This window comes from Chiloscyllium plagiosum, chromosome 16 (genome assembly GCF_004010195.1).
Source record: "Chiloscyllium plagiosum isolate BGI_BamShark_2017 chromosome 16, ASM401019v2, whole genome shotgun sequence".
Lineage (NCBI taxonomy): Eukaryota > Metazoa > Chordata > Chondrichthyes > Orectolobiformes > Hemiscylliidae > Chiloscyllium > Chiloscyllium plagiosum.
The window spans coordinates 67,177,644-67,198,876 of NC_057725.1; the positions used below are offsets into that span (position 1 = coordinate 67,177,644).

General features: G+C 41.3%; 1 protein-coding gene across 1 annotated transcript in view; it reads left to right on the top strand.

Moving 5' to 3' along the window:
- LOC122558125 (mucin-6-like) overlaps window positions 1–21,233 on the top strand; it is a gene marked incomplete at its 3' end in the record, with an annotated part of 278,951 nt that overhangs the window by 53,746 nt on the left and 203,972 nt on the right. The window contains exon 9 of the mRNA XM_043706443.1: window positions 15,839–15,959. Coding sequence (XP_043562378.1) covers window positions 15,839–15,959 — 121 coding nt within the window. The remainder of the gene's footprint in view (window positions 1–15,838; window positions 15,960–21,233) is intronic.

A 21,233-nucleotide genomic window follows, 5' to 3' on the forward strand; every position in this document is an offset into this window, starting at 1 on the left:
GTACTGCCAAAATGTCTCCAATATAAACCGCCGATAAAAACACCTCAAGCCAGAAATTTAACAGAACAAAACGGCCGCAGAATGCTCCGAGAACTAATCAATGACGCCCACCACAGACTCCGAAAATACAACCGGGAAATTGCGCGCCAAAAACCATTATTCAAAACAAGCAACAAATCAAGAATGGACAGACGCGGTAGAACGAGCCATAAACACCAAACAACGACAAACACAGAGAAAGAAAAATTGGGACCTGAAGAAAAAACTTGACAAACTCACAAAAAAAAGACAAAACTGATAATACAGGGGCATGGATAAAGAACTTATCAGACCGGACCCTATCAGACACAGAAGAAGTGGTACTAGTCAAAGGATTAAATTTCAATTACCGAGAAGCTGACAAGAAGGATTTCCTAGCGGCATTAGAAACCACATTGAAGGACAACAATCTCACGGAAGAAACACAACAAACGATCAGACAGACAGTTGCACCTACTCTGAGCTGAAAGAGGGAAGGAAACAAACTGAACACACAAGAAAAGAAAGCTCTAGAAAATCTCAAAAAAGACAAAAACATCGTTATATTACCTGCAGACAAAGGTCGGCTCACAGTCATCCTGAACAGAAGGGACTACATCAAGAAAGCCAATGCACTACTTGCAGACACCAACATCTACCAACAGGGGCGCTAGACCCAACCCCACAACTCAGAAACAAAATTACATATCTCCTAAGAAAATTACACAATGCCGGACAATTAAACAAGACGGAATTCCAGAAAATGAAACCCGACGGGACCAACACCCCACGATTCTACGGACTACCAAAAATCCATAAACCAGGATCCCCCCTCAGACCTATAGTCTCACTACCCGGAACACCAACTTACAGACTGGCCAAAGAACTACAAGCAAGACTGAAATACCTAGTAGAAGAGTCACAGCACTCCATCTACTCCACCCAGGAATTCCTAAAAGTCATCAAAAACACCAAAATAGAGGAAGACGAAGCAATGATCTCATTCGACGTAACAGCACTGTTCACCTCCATCAACATCGACCTGGCAAAGTAAAGGCTTACCACACTTTTAGAAGAGACCATCACACACACACCAACCACCATCAATCACATTACCAACGAAAACATCATGAAGCTAGTGGACCTGTGCCTCACCACCCACTTCACTTTCAACAACATAGTCTACAAACAAACCAACGGCATACCCATGGGATCTCCGCTATCAGGATTCATGGCAGAAGTGGTAATGCAAAGGCGAGAACAAACAGCCCTACCAATCATCAAACCAAAAATCTGGGTTCGCTACGTAGATGACACCTTTGTCATCACAAAAGTAAACAAGATAGTAGAGACATTTAACATCATCAACAACACCCTCACAGGCATAAAGTTCACCAAGGAGGAAGAAACCGACAACAAATTCACATTTCTGGATGTCACAGTGGAAAGAACGGACAAGGGAGAATTACAAACCTGCGTATACAGAAAACCGACAAACACTGACCAAATACTCAACTACACCAGCAACCATCCCAACACACACAAACGAAGCTGTATCAGAACACTATTCCAACAAGCCACCACACCCTGCAGCACAGACGAACTTTGAAAAACAGAGGAGAACCACCTATACGACGTATTCAAGAAGAACGGATACCAAAAAACACAGTACGCAGATTCCTCGAGAACAAACCACGACAAGCAGACAAAACACAGCCAGAAATCCGAACCACCTTACCATATATCAAAGAAGTTTCAGAAATGACAGCCAGACTACTGAGACCCCTCAGAATCCTAGTAGCACACAAACCCACCAACACTCTCAAACAAAAACTAACAAACTTAAAAGACCCAGTACAACCCATGGACAAAACCAACGTCATCTACAAAATTCCATGCAAGGACTGCCACAAACACTACGTAGGAAAAACAGGAAGAAAGTTAGCCACCAGGATACACGAACACCAGCTAGCCACAAAAAGACACACCCTCTCTCCCTCATAGCCCTACACACGGATGAAAAAAACCCACCATTTCAACTGGGACAACACATCTATCCTGGGACAGGCTAAGCAAAGACATGCCAGAGAATTCCTAGAGGCCTGGCACTCCAACCACAACGCCATAAACAAGCACATAGATCTAGAAGCCATCTATCAACCCTCAGAAAACGAACAGGAAATGACATCACCACTAACCTCAGGAACCCCATCCAGGAGAAAGATATAAATAGAAAGCAGGAGACAACAGCTTCACTTCACTTGGAGGTCGCCACTGATGATGTTACCTAGCTAGGTAATGAAACGTCTGGATATCAAACCTACAGCTCAGCGAGCAAACCTACACCCTAAACCTCAACCTGAGCTACAAACCTGGTGTAAATTACATTAGTTTTGCTTCATGTCACAGTAGAGCGAACAGCTGGTTGGGAACTTCAAACTAGCTTCTCCAGGGAAAGGACACAAATGGACCAAATACTGAACAACAGAAGCAATCATCCCAACACCCACAAACGAAGCTGCATTAGAACATTATTTCAACAAGCCACCACACACTGCAGCACAGAGGAACTACGAAGAGCAGAGGAAAATCACTTATACAGCATATTCAAAAAGAACGGGTACCCAATGAACACTGTCCATCAGTTTTTCAGCAACAAACCCAAACAAACTGACAAAATGTGTCCAGAAACCCTAGTCACTCTCCCCTACATCATAGAAATCTTGGAAAATGACTGCCTGACTACTCAGACCCTTTGGCATCATGGTAGCCCACAAATCCACCAACACACTAAAACAGCAGCTAATGAACTTGAAAGTCCCCATACAGACAACAAGCAAAATTAGCCATTTACAAAATACCAAAATACAAGATACATGAATGTCAACTAGCCATAAAAGGGCATGACTCACTCTCATTAGTATCCTTACCTACAGATGAAGAAGGATACCACTTCCATTGGGATAACACATCCATGCTAGGGCAAGCCAAACAGAGACATGCATGAGAATTCCGAGAAGCATGGCATTCCAACCAAAACTCTATCAACAAATACATAGTCCTGGACCCCATTTACCACCCTCTGAGAAAAAGAACAGGAAATGATAACACCATTGGAAATGACATCACTAATCCAAGGAAACCTGAACACATAAATAGAAAGCGGGTCATGAACACCAGTGCTTCACTGGAGGCTCACTGATGATGTTACCTAGTACGAAGTGTCTGAAAATGAACTTTCCAGCTCAGCGAGCACACTTGCATGCAGAGAGCGTGTGTATGAGGTCTGCGTGAGTGTATGTGTGCTTGTGTGTGTATGTGAGAATCTGTATCGTGTAGTGGGGTCACCTGTAGTGTAACATGAACCCAAGGTCCTGGTTGAGGCCGTCCTCATGGGTACCAAACTTGGCTATCAGCCTCTGCTTGGCCACTTTGCGTTGTTCCCTATCCCGAAGTCCGCTTTGTAGGATGGTCATCTGGAGATCCGAGGCCGAATGTCCTTGACCGCTGAAGTATTCCTCGACTGAGAGGGAGCACCCTAGTCTGGTGATTGTTGCGCGGTGTCCATTCATCCATTGTCATGGCGTCTGCTTGGTCTCGCCAAAGTCCCATGCCTCAGAGCATCCTGGTCTGCAGTGTATGAGGTAGACAGTGTTGGCCGAGTCACATGGGTACCTGCCATGTAAGTGGTGAGTGGTGTCCCCACATAGTAATAATAGTATCTGTGTCGCCAGTCTGACATGTCCTACAGTGGTTGCCGTAACAGGCTTGTATGATGTTGTAGTTGATGTTGTCTGAAGGCTGGCCAATTTGCTGTGAACAATGGTCGGTTTAAGGTTTGGTGGTTGCTTAAAGGTGAGAAGAAGAGGGGTAGGGAAGGTCTTGGCGAGATGCTCATCCTCATTGATAATGTCTTGCAGGCTGCAAAGGACATGGCATAGTTTTTCCATTCCTAGGAAGTACTGGACGACAAAGGGTACCCTATCAGTTGCAGCCTGTGTCTGTCTCCTGAGGAGGTCATTACGGTTTCTCGCTGTGGCATGTTGAAACTGGCAATCATTGGGTTGAGCTTCATACCCTGTTCTTATGAAGACATCCTTGAGCACCTTAAGGTCTCTGTCATTTTCCTCTTCGATCTGAACAGATCCTGTGTATGTGTAGGGTTTGTCCGTAGGGGATGGCTGTTTTAATATGTTTAGGGTGGAATCTGGAGAAGTGTGACATAGTAAAATTATCCATGGGTTTGTGGTAGAGTGAGGTACTGAAATGCCCATCCCTGATGCAGATATTTGTGTCCAAGAATGAGGCAGATACTAAAGAGTTGCCCATGCTAAGTCTGATGGTGGGATGAAACTCGTTGATATCACTGTGTAGTTGTTTCAGTGACTCCTTGCCATCAGTCAAGAGGAAGAAAATATCTGATGTATAGTGTTGGTTGGAAGCCCTGTGCAGCAAAGAAGTCTTGTTCAAACTTGTGCATGAAAATGTTGGCATATTGCGGTGCAAATTTGGTCCCTATCGCTGTTCCGCATGTCTGGATGAAGAACTGGTTGTCAAAGGTAAAAATGCTGTGGTTATTGCAGTGATGCCATCATTGAGGAATATGCTGGTATTGATTGCTGGGATGTCCGTTATGATGAGGAATGTTCCCTGTTTGACTAGTCAATGCGTGCTGAGTTTCTGTAAGAAATCTGTAGTGTCACGACAGAAGGGTTTCAAGAGGCCTTCGACATAGCCAGAGAGGTTCAGAGGGCCACATTACCTGATACAATGGGATGTCTAGGTGTGTTGGCTTGTGTATCTTCGGATGAAGGAGCAGCACTCCGAAAGCTAGTGCTTCCAATTAAACTTGTTGGACTATAATCTGGTGTTATGCGATTTTTAACTTTGACCACCCCAGTCCAACACTGGCTCCTCGACATTACGTCATTGTGAAAAGTGTAACTGGCCTATAGTCAAAAATATAGTATTTTTTCAATACTATATTGTTAAAATCTCCATTCTGATTAGCATGTACTCAATACATTCTTTAGACACTATCTTATCATTGGTTCAATGACATTATGTTGTGCATCAGGTGAATCTTTTAGGTGAATTCTAATGTCTAGCATTGATAAATGGTCCTACAGAAGTACTAGTTGTTGAGACATCTCATAAGTGAAGTAACAATATCATCTTAAGTTGAGGCACTTGGCAAATTTTAGATGTTTTTAATCAACTTGTGTTATGACTTCTCTGGAGGCGGTGGGATTTGAAACCAGGCCTTCTAGCTCAGAGATAGGGACATTACTACTGTACCACAAGAGTTCTGCCTTTTCAAGTTTTAAATTAACCTGGTGCTTCAACAGAACTGTCTAAAATGGTTACAGTTAATTCAGAACTTGAACATTTCTGCAAAGGGACAGCTTGCCAAAGCTTCGCACCTCTGATTCATCAGGATAATTGCAAGAACGCCAAATTGTGAATGATTGTATGTTTTGAGAAAATGGTCCTGATTGGTGTGCAAGGGTTGAAAAGTGTAGTGCTGGAAAAGCGCAGCAGTCCAGGCAGCATCTGAGGAGCAGGAGAATCGACGTTTTGGGCATAAGCCCTTCTTCAGGATTCATTCCTGTAGGAACTGTTCCAGAGTCTTGAAAGATGACCACCAATGCATCCACTATTTCTAGGACCACTTCCATAACTACTCTGGGATGTAAACTAATAAATTATGGGATTTAACGGCCTTCAATCCAATCAATATCTGCAACGCACTTTCTCTGTTCTAACATAGATTTGCTTGAGTCCCTCTCTGTCCCTAAAATGTGTGCTCCCCATCATTTCTGGTCCATTATTCATATCCTCTCTGTGTAGACAGAGTGAGGTCTTCTGTCAGCCATTTCTTTGGTGAATTTATAACAGGCAACCATCTTTTTCTCTTTACATATCGATACAAACCTTTACAGTCAGTTCTTATGATACCCACAGGCTTGCTCTCATACTCTATTTTCCCCTTCTCAATCAATCCCTTATTCCTTCTTTGCTGATTTCTGAACTTTTCCAAACCCTCAGGTCTATTTGTATGCCTCTTCTATTGCAATTAATACAATCTCTAAGTTCCCTTGTAAGTCCTGGTTTGGCAACTGTTCTCTTTGTACTCTTGTGCCAGACAGGAATAAACAATTTTTTAGTTCACCCACTTGACTTCTGAATGTTTACCATTGCCTATCCCCTGTCATTCCTTTCAATAACATTTCCCAATCCATCGTAGCAAACGCATGCCTCATACCATTGTAGTTTCTCTTATTAAGATTCAGGGACCGTAGTATTAGAAACAATTGCCTCACTCTCCATCATATTATGGTATTTCATCCCTAGAGTTCTCTCACAACTACATTAGCAACTTTTCCTTCCGCATTGCATATCATCTCATCTCATCTCATCTAAGACGTCCTGTTCTGTAGTTGGTTCCTCAACCAACTGGGATGTAGAATTAAGAAATTACAAGGGGCAAAAATTATTAGTGGATATTAGTGGATATTGCTCCTCAATATTGTGCTTATGTCCTCTTTAACCAGTAGTACACTCTACCACCTTTCCGTTTATGTCTGCCCTTCTTAAAAACTGACTATTCCTCGGTTTTCGATTTGCATCCTTGGTCACTTTGCAGCCACGTCTCCATAATCCAAGACATGGAAGAGCTGGTGTTGGACTGAGGTGGACAAAGCTAAAAATTGCCCAACACCAGGTTATCTGCAGGCAGTCAATCCATGTAATATTTTATAAATTCCTACTTTGGAAATAGAACTTATCTGACTTAAGATTGGGATACACACAGACTCTAACCTCACACCTTTAATGCACTGTCTGAGCTATCAATTTATTTAGAAAACTTTAAGTTATCTCGAGAACGTGACTGGAAAGAAGTTTTGGATTACATATTAATGAACTGAAACCTGCAACCCATTCTAAAAGATGAAAGACTTAACAGCAGTCTAGGTTTGTTCAATATATCACTTCAGTTGCATGAGACTAAATCTTTTGCTATAAATTCTGTGTCTTATGATCCTGTTTCACAGCCACCTGATGAAGGAGCAGCGAAAGCTAGTGCTTCCAAATAAACCTGTTGGACTATAAGCTGGTGTTGTGTTATTTTTAACTATGTCCATAATCCAACTGTATCATTCAACTTTACATCTATTTGTATGATTAATTCAAATACTGCATGCATTTGGGCACAAAATGTTAAGACCTATCTTTTTAACATTCCTTGTTCCATAGCAAAAATTGGACACAACAATATTGTATTCAACACATTGCCAAATGGTTCTTGCAGCACTTAACTTTATTGGACAAAATCAGAAGTCACATGACACCAGATTATAGTCCAGCAGGTTTATTTGAAATCACCAGCTTTTGGAGCAGGTGCAGTCCGGAGCAGAGCTCCGAAAGCTGGTGAATTCAAATAATCCTGTTGGACTATAATCTAGTGTGATGTGACTTCTAACTTTGCCCACCCCAGTCCAACACCGGCATTTTCATGTCATAATTTTATTGGGTATTTTAGAATACTGTTAAAAAAGGGAAACTTGTTGCCAACGTCTTTCATCTTGCAATTATCAGGACAAACACAAAGATGCCCAATGTTGCACTTATTGCTTATTGAGTCAACTGATTGGTCAGTTGGAGAAAACAATCAGGAACAAATGACTCCTTACATTCCCTGCCAATCAGAAAGGCACAAGACTTGAAATGCATTATTTTACTTGCAGAGAACTAGTCCTTGTGTATGAATCTATTTCACTTACAGCATAAGACTAGCAGCATAGTGGTATTGTCTCCTGACTGCACCTGCTCCAAAAGCTGGTGATTTCAAATAAACCTGTTGGACCATAACCTGGTGTCGTGCGGCTTCTGACTTTGTCCAATAAAGTTAAATGCTTCAAGAACTATTTGGCAATGTGTTGAATACAATATTGTTGTGTACAATTTTTGCTATTGTTGATGTTGCACAGATACAGGTTAGTCCATGGGCAATGCATTGTAGACTTGTCTGTACAATTTGTTTCAGTACTATAATATCTATTTGCTAGTTTCTGGATCGGTTATTGTAACTTATCTTTGGTTATAGATTTGAAGTTTAAAACCATAAAATTGAGATGTCAAAGTTGCCAGAGTGCATAATCAGACTTGTTTCAATAATATAAAACAAACGACAAGGGATGCTTGAGATCTGAAACAAGCCAGAAATTGCTGGAGAAACTCAGCAGGCCTGGCAGAATCTGTGGGGAGAAAGCAGAGTTAATGTTTTGAGTTCAGTGAGTCTTCATCAGAACTGATTGTAGTTAGGAAATTGTGCTGAATATGAGATTGCAAGGCGAGCGGGGAGGAATGTGGGGGAGAAGAGATGAACAGATGGCTAGAGACAGAGCCTAGAGAGAGAGAGAGAGAGAGAGATACAAAAGCGGTAGGCAGGCGAGGAGATTCTTGACAGTGCACCAGGATTGAAGAGAAGCTGAATAAGTACATGTTATGATAGGGTCGAGAATGCAGTGCTAGAAAAGGACAGCAGGTTAGGCAGCATACGAGGAGCAGGAAAATCGACATTTCGGGCATAAGCCCTTTATCACGAATGAGGCTTGTGGGTCAGGGGTCTGAGAGATAACTGGGACGGTGGGGAGAAGGGATGGGGATGGTTCAGGGGGAAGGTAGCTGGAAATGTGATAGATGAAGGTAGGGGGTGAGGGGATAATAGGGTGGAGAGGATAGGTAGAGAGGAAGACAGACAGGTTAAGAAGGCGGTGCAGAGTTGGAGACTTGGGACTGGGATAAGATGGGAGAAGGAGAAATGAAGAAACTGGTGAAATCCACGTTGATCCCGTGTGACGAGGCATTCTTCCTCCAGGCTTCAGGTGGTTAGGATTTGGCAATGGAGGAGGCCCAGGACCTGCATGCCTTGTAAGATGGGAGAAGGAGAAATGAAGAAACTGGTGAAATCCACGTTGATCCAGTGTGACGAGGCATTCTTCCTCCAGGCTTCAGGTGGTTAGGATTTGGCAATGGAGGAGGCCCAGGACCTGCATGTCCTTGTTGGTAGTGTCCTGGGCCTCCTCCATCACCAAACCCTAACCGCCCAACACCTGGAAGAAGAACGCTTAATCTTCTGCCTTGCAACTCTGCAACCATATGGAATAAATGTGGATTTCACCAGTTTCCTCATTTCCATTCCTCCCACCTTATGCCAGTTCCAAGCCTCCAACTTGGCATCACCTTCTTGACCTGTCACATTCCCAGCTACCTTGCCCCCAGCCACACCATGTCCCATTTATCTCTCAGCTTCCCCGTCCCACCAGCCTCATTACTGCTCCTCGGATGCTGCCTGATCTGCTGCGCTTTTTTAGTACGACATTGTGACTCTGATCTCCAGCATCTGCAGTCCTCACTTTCTCCATGTTATGACAGGGTCAGAGTGTGGGAGTCGGTAAAAAACATGGTAGGACAGAATCGGGCTCTAAAGTTATTGGATATGATGTTGAATCCTCGAGGCTGCAGGGCTCACAAGCAGAAAATGAGATGTTGTTCTTCAAGCTTGTACTGAAGCTCCCTGGAGCACTATGGTAGGCCTGTCAACCATGATAGCAGGGAATCCTTGGTTGAGATAATCAAGTTCAATAAATTTAGAGCCTGATTCCATACTTTTTTGGTTTTTACTCACTCCCATACCCTGGGCCTGTCATAAATTGCTTTCAGCGCAGCTTACCCATCCTCTCCTCTTTGCTCTTATTATCACTTAATTAACTACTCTTCTACTCTTCTATCAGTAATCTTCTCGTCTGCTTAGCCCTTTCATGTCGCTCTCTCTCTCTCTCTGTGAGCTGTCTCCACCTATCCATTCATGTCTCCATCCACTCCCAAACCTTGTCTTCACCTTTTCCTAAGTGCTAGCAGTTCTGATGAAGAGTCAACTGACTCGAAACATTAACTCTGCTTTCTCCCCACAGATGTAACCAGACTTACTGAGATTCACCAGCAGTTTCTGTATATGTTTCAATAAGTGGTTTTTCCTCCTTGTTTTCACCTGGTTAAATCTTATTTCTTTAAAACTAACAAGTTTCACCGTTAGGAGTTCCATTATGCCTTGACTAAGTGTACTTTCTCAGTGTGAAAATCTGGCCACTGCGGATGTAACTAAACTAGACTCAAATCTGTCCTCACCAAAGTCCATACATAGACAAAATAGAAGACAATGTGCAGCCACTACCTGAGTGGATTTTCTTATTGCAAGCTGGGGGGATGTCAATGACAACTAGAATTTACTAATTTCGCATAGACACAGATTTCATTTGGAACCAGTTTCATCAAAATGAATCTTAATCTGCTGCTTGGACCTTTGCAGAAAATTCTCAGCTCTGTGAGACGTTATGGGGTGGTATTCTGGATAATAATTTTGATCATAAAAGGTAATTGTAGCAAGGTCAGCCAGCTGGACTTCATAGAATAAGAGTTCCTTGATTTGGGGCTGTTAATCTGAGCCCTGGCTGACAGATAAGAACAAGAATGTCAGATATGCCACTCTGCTAGCTGACTCGAAATGACATGAAGGTGCTGGTGTTGAAAAGGGTGGACAAGGTCAAACGTCACATGACACCAGGTTATCGTCCAACAGGTTTATTTGAAATCACAAGCTTTTGCAGTGCTGCTACTTCGTCAGGTGAAGTCAGCACTCTGAAAGCTTGTGATTTCAAATAAACCTGTGAGACCATAACTTTGGTGTTGTGTGACTTCTAACTCGGAATGAGGCAGTACTAAAGTGAAGGACTGTTCCTGTGTAAATAAATGTGACTTGGTGACAGATACCAACTTCTGTGGAGTTATTTCAGTTACATTACTTAACTAGTAATACAAAAATTTGGACTAATCAGCAATTAAAATATAGTGACAATCCAACTGTGGCACTTTAGGAGTTTGAATTCTTTATAAAATCTGGAAGCATAATGCTGATCTCACTAAAATGAACAGACTGTCATTAAAAGCCCATTGGTGCCTTTTAAGATAGGAAACTAATCATCTTTATCCAGTTGCTGAACTAATATATTTAACTTTAACTACCCTTTGATGTGGCCTAGCAAGTGCTCAGAAGTATCAAGCCATTACATAAAGTCAAGGAGAAGTCCATCAACGTATTTTCAATGAATGTCAGCCTTGCCAACAATGCTTGTATCCCAAAGTGAATTTTGAAAATTTAAAGTCTTTCCAACAGAATAAATGAACAGATTACTAAATAGAGCAATTCAGTCATTCTCTAATATTAACTTGTGTTTTGGGTAAACCAGTTATCAAAATTCATGGTAATAAAAATAAAAGTGGAAACTTGAAACTCTTAAGGCTTTTTCAGTCTCAGGTGATGCCAGGAAACAGTGTCTGTTGAGGATACTGGGTTGCCACCTGGTCCCTGGCCTCTTAATGAAATATGCCATACATGTCTACTTGTAGTGTATCAGTTTTGCTTTTTAAAGATGTAAAGGATAGAGGCCAGATTACGTATGAACCTTCCTTAATAATTCACTAATCCAAGGAAAGACCTTAAGCTTCGGTACTTGGGAGCCAGGGCACTTTGGTCACCCTCACTTTATCTTCCAATGGGTGTAACTTGGTCTTGTCGACTCTGTAGGCCAAGTAGATTATTTTGGGGTGCCTAGAAAACATATTTTTTCCCTCCTAATGTGTATGCCCCCTTGCAGAAATGTCTAAGGATTATGTCTGGGTTCTCTCCGTGCTCTATATTGGTCTTCCCTGTTATTAGCACGTCGTTTAGATAAATGGTGACTTGTGCATAGACCTTGTAAAGTGTTCTCCATCGTCCACTGAAAAATGGCACAAGCTGATGAACTCCAAATGGCAGTCTTGTATATTGGTTCGTTGCCTTAATTGGAGGATATGTCTGGGAATCCTCATCTAACTGCAATTGTAGGTATGCATGGCTCATGTCCAGCTTTGTGAAGGACTCCCCCCACCGTAGCTTTGCTTATGTCTTCTATACATAGGATTGGTATTTAGGCAGCTGCAAGAAGCAGGTTACCATTGGTTTAAAATCCCACAAAGGCAAACTGACCTGTCAGGATTCACAATCGGTACAATCAGTGCTGCCCATTTCGCACACTATACTGGTTTGATGATCCCTTTCCTTTCCAGCCTCCTGCTTTCTGCCTCTACTTTAACCAGTAAGACAAATGGCACTGTGTGGGCTTTGAAGAATCATGCAAAGTGGCCTTGGCTCCTTTGATAGTCCCTAGAGCTTCTTGAAAAGCTTCTAGGTTTTCAATTAGGACTTCACTCAGGCAGCCATTTTCTGATTGAAAAAGGTTGAGCCAATCTAGGTGAATCTTTCTTAACCAATTTTGGCTCCATCAGGTTTGGTCCTGAGCCTTTTACTACAGTCAGTGGTAACTGAACCTGCTGCTTCTTGTGTGAGACCTGAACTGAAGTTGGCTCCTTAATCTGTAGAGGTTCCTCGGATCAGGTTCACAGACTAGCCAAGGTCTTATGTCCACTTTAGATTTGGAGTCCAGGGAGAATTTTGTTAAAGACTGATTCTACAATCACTGAAACGGCTGCGCCAGTATCAACCTCTATTAGAACTGGGTGACTATTTAACCAGATGTTTATTTTGGTAGGTTCTGATTTAGATATTGCTAAGTAATTTAACTGTGCCAAACCTGACGTAGGTGGGCTTTCCTGGGTATGTTCTTTCTTGAATCGTGGCCTATGGGGTCTCTTACTCAATTCAGGCCTAGTGGGACCCTTTTGCTGTGTCAAGTCTGCATACAGGCAGCAGCTACAAATGTTTACTGGACTGGATCCTAAAGAAAATTTAATCGTTTGGCTGAAGTTTGGCTTTGTTTTGGTGTGGTTAGAATCCCTCTGTTTAGCATAAGTCCGAAGTGAGACTATGCAATTACCTTTACTCAAGTGGCATTCCCCAAGCTCAGTCTGTCTGGTGAGGATAAAGTGAGGGCTACAGATGCTGGAGATCAGAGCTGAAAATGTGTTGCTGGAAAAGCGCAGCAGGTCAGGCAGCATCCAAGGAACAGGAGAATCGACATTTCGGGCAAGAAGGGCTTATGCCCGAAACGTCGATTCTCCTGTTCCTTGGATGCTGCCTGACCTGCTGCGCTTTTCCAGCAACACATTTTCAGGTCTGGTGAGGATGTCCACTTTCATTGGTCTGCAGCTCATAAGTTCCACTTGCTGTATTTTCTAATGTCAAAATCAGTTGTAGTGCCAGGTTGAAGTTCATTTGGGCTTTAGCTAATAGGTGCTTTTGCATTGGTATGTCATTAACTCCATGTACTTAATGGTGTCTCAGTATCTCATTAAGGGTTAAATCAAAGTCACATGCTTCTTCCAGTCATCTTAACTTTGTCAAAAATCCCAGCTTGGATTCCCCTAGTTCTCGAACTGACAAGTAAAACCAAAAGCATCTCAGAATTAGAGGAGGCTTGGGGTCGTAACATTCCTTAACTAAGCCTGTCAGCTCTTGAAAGTTTTAGCATCTGATGCCTCAGGGAAAGTTAGACTCCTAATGGCTGGAGTGGCATGGTGGTTCAGTGGTTAGCACCAGGGACCAGGGTTCGATTCCCACCTCAGGCGACTGTACAAGTTTCACAGACATTCTCCTCTGCATAGGTTTCCTCTGGGTGCTCCGATTTCCTCCCACAATCCAAAGATGTGCAGGTTAGGTGAATTGGCCATGCTAAATTGCCCATAGTGTTCAGGGATGTGTAGGCTAGATGTATTAGTCAGGGGCAAATGTAGAGCAGTAGGGGAATGGGTCTAGGTGGGTTACTCTTCGGAAGGTCAGTGTGGACTTGGGCCAAAAGGCCTTTTACCATACTGTAGGGATTCTACATCTATAACTTAAAAAGCTGCAGGTCAACAAACTGTCAGGAGAATTACCTGTTGCTTTTCATCTGCCCAAATGTCAATTGCCTGGAAACAATAATGCATTCTTTCCACATCCTGGCCCAGTCTTCGATGGAAGGATCACACGAGTTAAGCTTCCCAAATAATGACATGATGCCAGAAATTCTTGTTCCAATTCAAAGACACTGTTACGAGCAAATTTATTCAAGAGAATTTCTTTTCTCATCACCACTGAAATAACTCCACAGAGGCTGGTATCCCATCTATCTTTATTTTCCTATCTTTTAAATCTGTAAGGCTCCGTCTTGCTGTGAAGGTAGGAAAGCCCAATTTGTTCCAGCTTTTTCCGATGACACAGTTGTGAGAGGTTGGGATCAACATTGAAGTTTCTTTGTGCATCGTGTCTGATGCTTGAATCTGAACCAACATGAAGCTTGATCAGTGTCTGAAATTGGATATGGCATTATTTAACGTGTGCTCTGATCAGAACACTGTTTAGCTGTGACTTGTTATTGCCAGACTGTTTCTTGCTTTATTGAACATTCTATAATTAGAAATATTGAATGCTGAATCTACTAAATCTCAAGTTAGTTTCAACTTCATCCATGTGTAACTTAGAGATACAAGAAAGTACAGGCTGAAAAAAACTGGTGTCTAACTGGACAGTTCCCAACACATACACTTTAAATTCCCATTATTTTAAATAGTGGTATGCTATACAACATGAATTGCCTTAGGAAAATACTGAGTATAGGGATAGAAAGATGAATCATTATGGACATGCTATTTAGCTATTTTTTGTTTTCAGGTCTAAGTCATTTTTAATTCATTTAGATATCAAATTAAAAGTACATGAAAGGCCAAGTGCAAATAAAAATCATCTTGCCCCTAAGCAATCCTGGCTGAGGAGCTGTGTAATGAATTAGCTTTAGCTAAACCACTGTAGTTCAGCTTGCCGACTGTGTTAATATGGCGAAAATGCCCAGGTGCCTTCCAAAAAAGTGACACATCCAATCTGATCAATTACTACCCCATCCTGAAAATTGCTAAATTAATAGATGAAGTCATAGAGATCTACAGCACAAGAAAAAGGCCCTTTAGCCCATTGCATCCATGCCTGTCAAATACAACCACCTAACCATTCTAGTCCCTTTTCCAGCACTTTGCCCATAGCTTTGTATGCTTTGCTACCCCAAGTGCACATCTAAATACTTCTTCAATGGTATGAGGGTTGCTGCCTCAACCAGCCTTATAGGCAGTGAGTGCCAGATTCTCACCACCCTTTGGGTATGAAAGTTTTCCTCAGGTTTCCTCTAAGCCTTCTGGTCCTTACCTTAATTTTATTCCCCCAGTCATTGATCCCTCCATCAAAATTATTCTTCCTGCCTACCCTATCTCTGCCCCTCTTAATTCTGTACATCTCAGTCATGTCCCCCTCAGTCTCCTCTGCTCTAAGGAAAACAGTCGCAGTCTGTCCAATCTCTCTTCATAAATGAAACACTCCAGCTAAGTTAACATCTCAGCAAATCCCTTCTGCATTCTTTCCAGTGCTATCAGTGCACCTCCCTGCACTTAAACTCTATGCCTTGACTAATAAAGGCATGTCTACCATATACCTCTTATCAATCATCAACAGTATGTTCAGAAATGGAAGGTGATGTGAGATATGATGACAGCTGATAATGAAGTGGACTGCTTACTGTTGAACTTGAAGCTGTTCCATCTGTGTCTTGACAAGTTCTCCATCATACTTCTGACATATGTCTTATAGGTGGTGAAAAGAATGGAGTCAATCACAGTAGAATCTCCAGCTTCTAACCTTGTAGACTTGCAATTTGTAAAGTTGCTGCGGTTCAATTTCTGGTCAATGACAACCTACAAGATAAGGTTCTATCTAAATGCAAATTTGTTCTTTTCATAGGAACTGTTCTTGATGACATTGCTACTAAGGACACATGCATTCCTTTGAGTCGCTGTCCTTGTGTTCTAAATGGTCAAGTCTATGCTCCTGGCGGTTCAGTGAATTCACCTTGCAAATCTTGGTAAAGCTAACTTATTTATATAGCTGTCACGCCTTCTCTTGTGATGAATGTTAGTGATATATTATTATTTCTCAAAAATTTGAGTTCTAAAGTGGACATCCATGTATAGCTTTAAATTTGATTTGTTGCATGTGTTACGAAGGGGTCACATAATTTTAGTTTAATTTTTCGACTCTTATCAGTTGTTCCGGAAAATCTGCAAAGTTGTTTGCATGCAACTACATGTGGTTTAGAAAAGACCCTTGGAGTGAATGCTTTAGAAAACAAAGAGTAGATAATTGAGATGAAGCGCTTATGCCTGAGACGTTGATTCTCTTCCTCCTTGGATGCTGCTTGACCTGCTGTGCTTTTCCAGCGTCACACTGTTTGATAGTAGATAATTGGGGGAAAGAAAATTGAGAGCTGTTACATAACAACACAGACAGAGAGAAGGAGACATAGAAAAGTTATTTTAGAAAGACAGAGCCATTCAGTATGTCATAAAGTATATGGATTTCTGTCAAGGAGAGTAGGTGTATGGTAGCAAAGCTGCTGTTAGTTTAGCAGTCTCCAAAGTAGTTGTGGTTAAAATGAAATCCTGATTAGCTTAGAATTTTGTAAGATGCAAGCTCCAGAAACGGAGGGCATTGAGATGTGTGAAAAGAAAATCTTAAGTGACTTGAATCCATGAGTTTAAAGAACATATGATGGGAAGTAAGTTAGCTGTTTTAACAGTTCCTTCTAGGATCTCGCAAAAAAAAAATTAACTGAAGAAGATAGCAATGATTAAATGCAGAAATTTGCTGGAAAAAAAAACAACTGCCGAATGAATTTTCAAGTAAAAAACAGCTGATTCTTTGGAAATGTTTGACTATCTGTAATGTTATTGAGAATATAATGGATCAAATCTTTATTTCTGATTTGTATCTTAGGGCATGTTAAACTAATTCTGGTAAAGTATAGTGTAAAGTTCTTTCCTCTTTCTTTCTTTGTAAATAAATATTGAAGTTCTTTTGTTAAAATACATTGGCAGCTTCTTGTGAACATGTTCAGTGAATGACCATCAGGGAAACAACTGCAAAAATAAAACATAAGGTTAATCAAATCACATTTCAGTCTAGAACAGAGAATGGAAGAAATCTAAGAGATTTTAAAAAGATATAAGAGCACAAATGTGACATGGGTGTCCAATCATTTCATGTAGTGTTTAGTTCACTTAAGTGTATAGTTTGAAGCTACAGTGCATTGAATGATCTTTCAAGCTTTACTATCTGATTCAGAGTTTTTAGGGAACTATGCTTCAATGATAGGTGATGTGGAGTTATGGGAAGCCTATGTTATGGGGTCTCAGATGTCTCAGTTTCTCGACATGTACAATTTTCTGTTCTTTCACTGTTATTGTTTTGGGCATTTGGAACCCAACTAGCAAACCAACCTATGGTACTCATCTCCTTATCATCTGTCATAAGCTGCTGAGTCATCATCATCTGCAGCTAAAGCTTGTCAAATAATCTAAGTGCATAATAGAGCTTCTGACAAAACCTTGCCAGGATTTGGAGGATAGACGTGGAATTATGCACAAAGTGCTAACAATGCAGCAATATACATGACTTAACCTTCCTTATGGACCTGCTCATGTGATATATGATTTTGCCAGAGAAGATACTTTCAGGTAAATCTGCCTCAGGTCAGTGGGATGCATTTAGGAAGGCAGTATGGAGAGTACAGGGTCACTATATTCCAATTAAAAAAAGGGTAGGATCATTAAAACCTCTGTACCCTAGATATCAAGGAATATACTGCATTGGATTTAAGAGAAAAGGGGAGGTTAATGGCATATACTGAACACTTAAAACAACAGAAGCTTGAGAGGAATATAAATTGTGCAAGAGGCATCTTAAAATGGACATTAAGAAACTTAAAAGGGGACATGAAAGGATACTGACAGGTAAAATAAAGGAAAATCCTAATTTTATTTACAGGTACCTTAAGGGCAAAAGGATAATGAGATAAAGAATAGGCCCATTAAAGGCCACAGTGCATGCAACCAGAGGATGAAGGTAGAATTCTAAATGAATATTTTGGGTGGGTGTTCACAAGTGACCCTGATGATTTGGGTATAGAAATCAGGAAGAAGGACTGTAATATACTGAAAAAAGTTAGCATTGGACAGAGGAGGTGTCTGGCAGATTTAAAAGTAGATAAATCTCAGGGATGAGTGAAATGATTACTAAGTTGTTGGGTGAGGCGAGGAAGGAAACAGAAGGGGCAAGTGCAAAGATTTTCAATTCCTCTCTGACCATAGCAGAGGCTGCAGGACTGGAGGACAGCCAATGTGATACCATTATTCAAGAAGGGAGTAAGGGTTAGACCAGGAAACTACATGTCAATGGTGATGGTGGGGAAATTATTGGAAGCAAGTCTGAGGGAGAGACAGGAATTAATCAAGAACAGTCAGCACAATTTTGTTAAGGTGAAGCGATATCTGACAAACTTGATTGAATTTTTCAAAGAGGTGACCAGGTCTGTACATGAGGGCAGTGCTTTTGATGTCATCCACTTTGACTTCAGCAAGACTTATGATAAGGTCCTGCTTGGTACACCGAGAGCAAAAATAAGAGCCCATGGGATCAAAGGAAATTTGGCAAATGAGCCCATAATTGGCTGAGTGGAAGGAAGCAGAGGATGATTGCTGAGGAGTTTTGTTTTGACTTGTACTCTACGTCTATGTACAGTGGGGTCCCACAGGAGTGTATTGTGGTGTATATGCATGATATAGAGTTGAATGTGTAGGTAAATCAGTAAGTTTGCGGACGATATAAAGACTGATGGGGTGGTAAATAGTGAGCAGGATAGCCTTACATTACAACAGGATGTAGATAGGCTGGTCAGATGGTTTGAATGATTGTGAAAAGAAATCAATCTGGATAAATTTGAGGTGATGCACATGTGCAAGACAAATGAGGCAAAGAATGCTCGATGAATGATAGGACTTTTGGAAAGCACCGATGATTGGAGGGACCTTGGTGTGTATGTCCACCCCCTGTTCTGTTAATGTATCCTGCCAGATGGATAAGTGGTTATTAATTGAGGCAAGGAGACTGAGTGTAGGGAGGTTATGCTTGGACTGTATAAGGCATTAGTTAGACCACAATTAGAGTTTTAAATGCAGTTCTGCATTTAAAGTCATGCATTTCAGCAGATATTAACATATTATTAACAAGAGGTCAAACAGGAATTACAGGAATGAGGACTGAGAACTTTGTATGCAATTCTGGAATACAAAGTCATGGATTTCATAAAGTATTAACATATTTGTCTGCAGCCCTCTTAAAGACCATAAGACACAGGAGCAGAAATTAAGCCATTCAGCCCATTGAATCTGCTCCGCTATTCAATCATGGCTGATAGGTTTCTCAACTCCATTCTCCTCTTTTCTGTCTGTAACCCTTGATCCCCTTGATACTCAAGGACCTATCTATCTCATTCTTAAATATACTCAGTGACTTCGTCTCCACAGCCTTCTGTGGCAGTGTATTCCATAGAGTCATCACTCTCTGGCTGAAGAAGTTTCTCCTTCTCTCCGTTCTAAAAGGTCTTCCCTTTACTTTAAGGCTGTGCCCGCGGGTCTCTCCTACCAATTGAAACACATTCCCAACATCCATTCTGTCCAGGCCATCCTGTATTCTGTAAGTTTCAAGATGAGAGAAAGAGAGAGAAGAGCGAGAAGTGATGATGATGCAAATTTGTGCATGTGTTCTGTTTCACAACTTTCCTGTTCAGAGTAAAAGATACATTTTGAGCTGTTCAAAGTTCAAATTCATGGAAAGTGGAATTCTCAAACTAAAGGAAACAAAATATAGAATCATGATACAAGCACCATAGCAATACACAGTCCTTCAATCAAGCTAATGATATTTATATTTGTCAATTGATATCTGGACATTAGCTGTTTCTTTTGATGTAGGTAATTTAGAGAACAGAGGACTGCTGGTGACCTGTGTTTTAGAAAAATCTTCCATTTTAGAAATCTTGTTTACATGTGCCTGTTCAGTATAAGTCATCTAATTGTGATTCATTATGTTGAATCTTTGACTCGGAGGTTATAGCTTCTGGACCCTGTCCCCATAGCACATTTCTCGTGTTAATATGATATCTTGACAGATTCAGAAGAAACTTACTCAGATATTGAGCAAGTCCACATAGCTGTTCTGTTCCTGCTATGCCAGTTGGTGACAGCATCTGTAAACTGCCTTTAAATTTGACTGGATAATTTCTGTAGCAATGCGTCCCATAACAGGTACATCTTGCCTGCAAAGTTTTAGCTTCTCACTGTTGAACAAAATTGACATGCAGTTTACCAATGAAATTAAGTTTCTAGATTTTTCCTATGATTGTGAATTGTCTCATCAGCACCTTTTCACTACCTCCTGTTGTATAAGTGGCTTCAACGGTATTTATGTCTTTAATCCCTCCACAAATTCATATAGCTTGAATTGAAAGACTTGAGGTGCTATGTTGATTCCAAATGGCATCTGGTTCTGACAGTATTGATTTAAAGTGTGTGGAATGTGGTTAGGTATGATGGTCGTACATTGAAATTCACTTTTTAAAACCATTCATTGATGTTGAGAATTGTGAATTCTTGAGCATGTTAAATTAATACTTTGTATCTGTCTTTACCAAGGAAGACGTTGCTGCCCAAGTTATGGTGAAAGAGCGATTAGTTTGACATTTTACAGATTTAAAAGTGATGAGCAGAAGTTTTTGGACGAATTGACCGAATTGAGTAGTCTCCAGAACAGGCTGTAATGTGGAAGCAAACTTACCATAATTTTCCGATCTTCCTTAGATACAGAATGGTATTATAGGCCTGGAGATTTGCAGGATGGTATTATAGGCCTGGAGAATTGCAAATGTTATACACTTGTTCAAGGGCAGTGTAAAAGATAAAATAGTTCAAAGTTTGTGCGAAGATTTGTAGCTCGGGTGCTCGTTGCTGTGGTTCTGTTCGCCGAGCTGGAAGCTTTTGTTGCAAACGTTTCGTCCCCTGGCTAGGCGACATCATCAGTGCTTGGGAGCCTCCTGCGAAGCGCTTCTTTGATGTTTCCTCCGGTGTTTATAGTGGTCTGTCCCTGCCGCTTCCGGTTGTCAACCGGATATGCTCCCAGAAAAGTGGGGACGGGAAAAGGTGAAAAATGGGGACAGGAGCATATCGCCTAGCCAGGGGACGAAACGTTTGCAACAAAAACTTCCAGCACGGCGAACAGAACCACAACAACGAGCACACGAGCT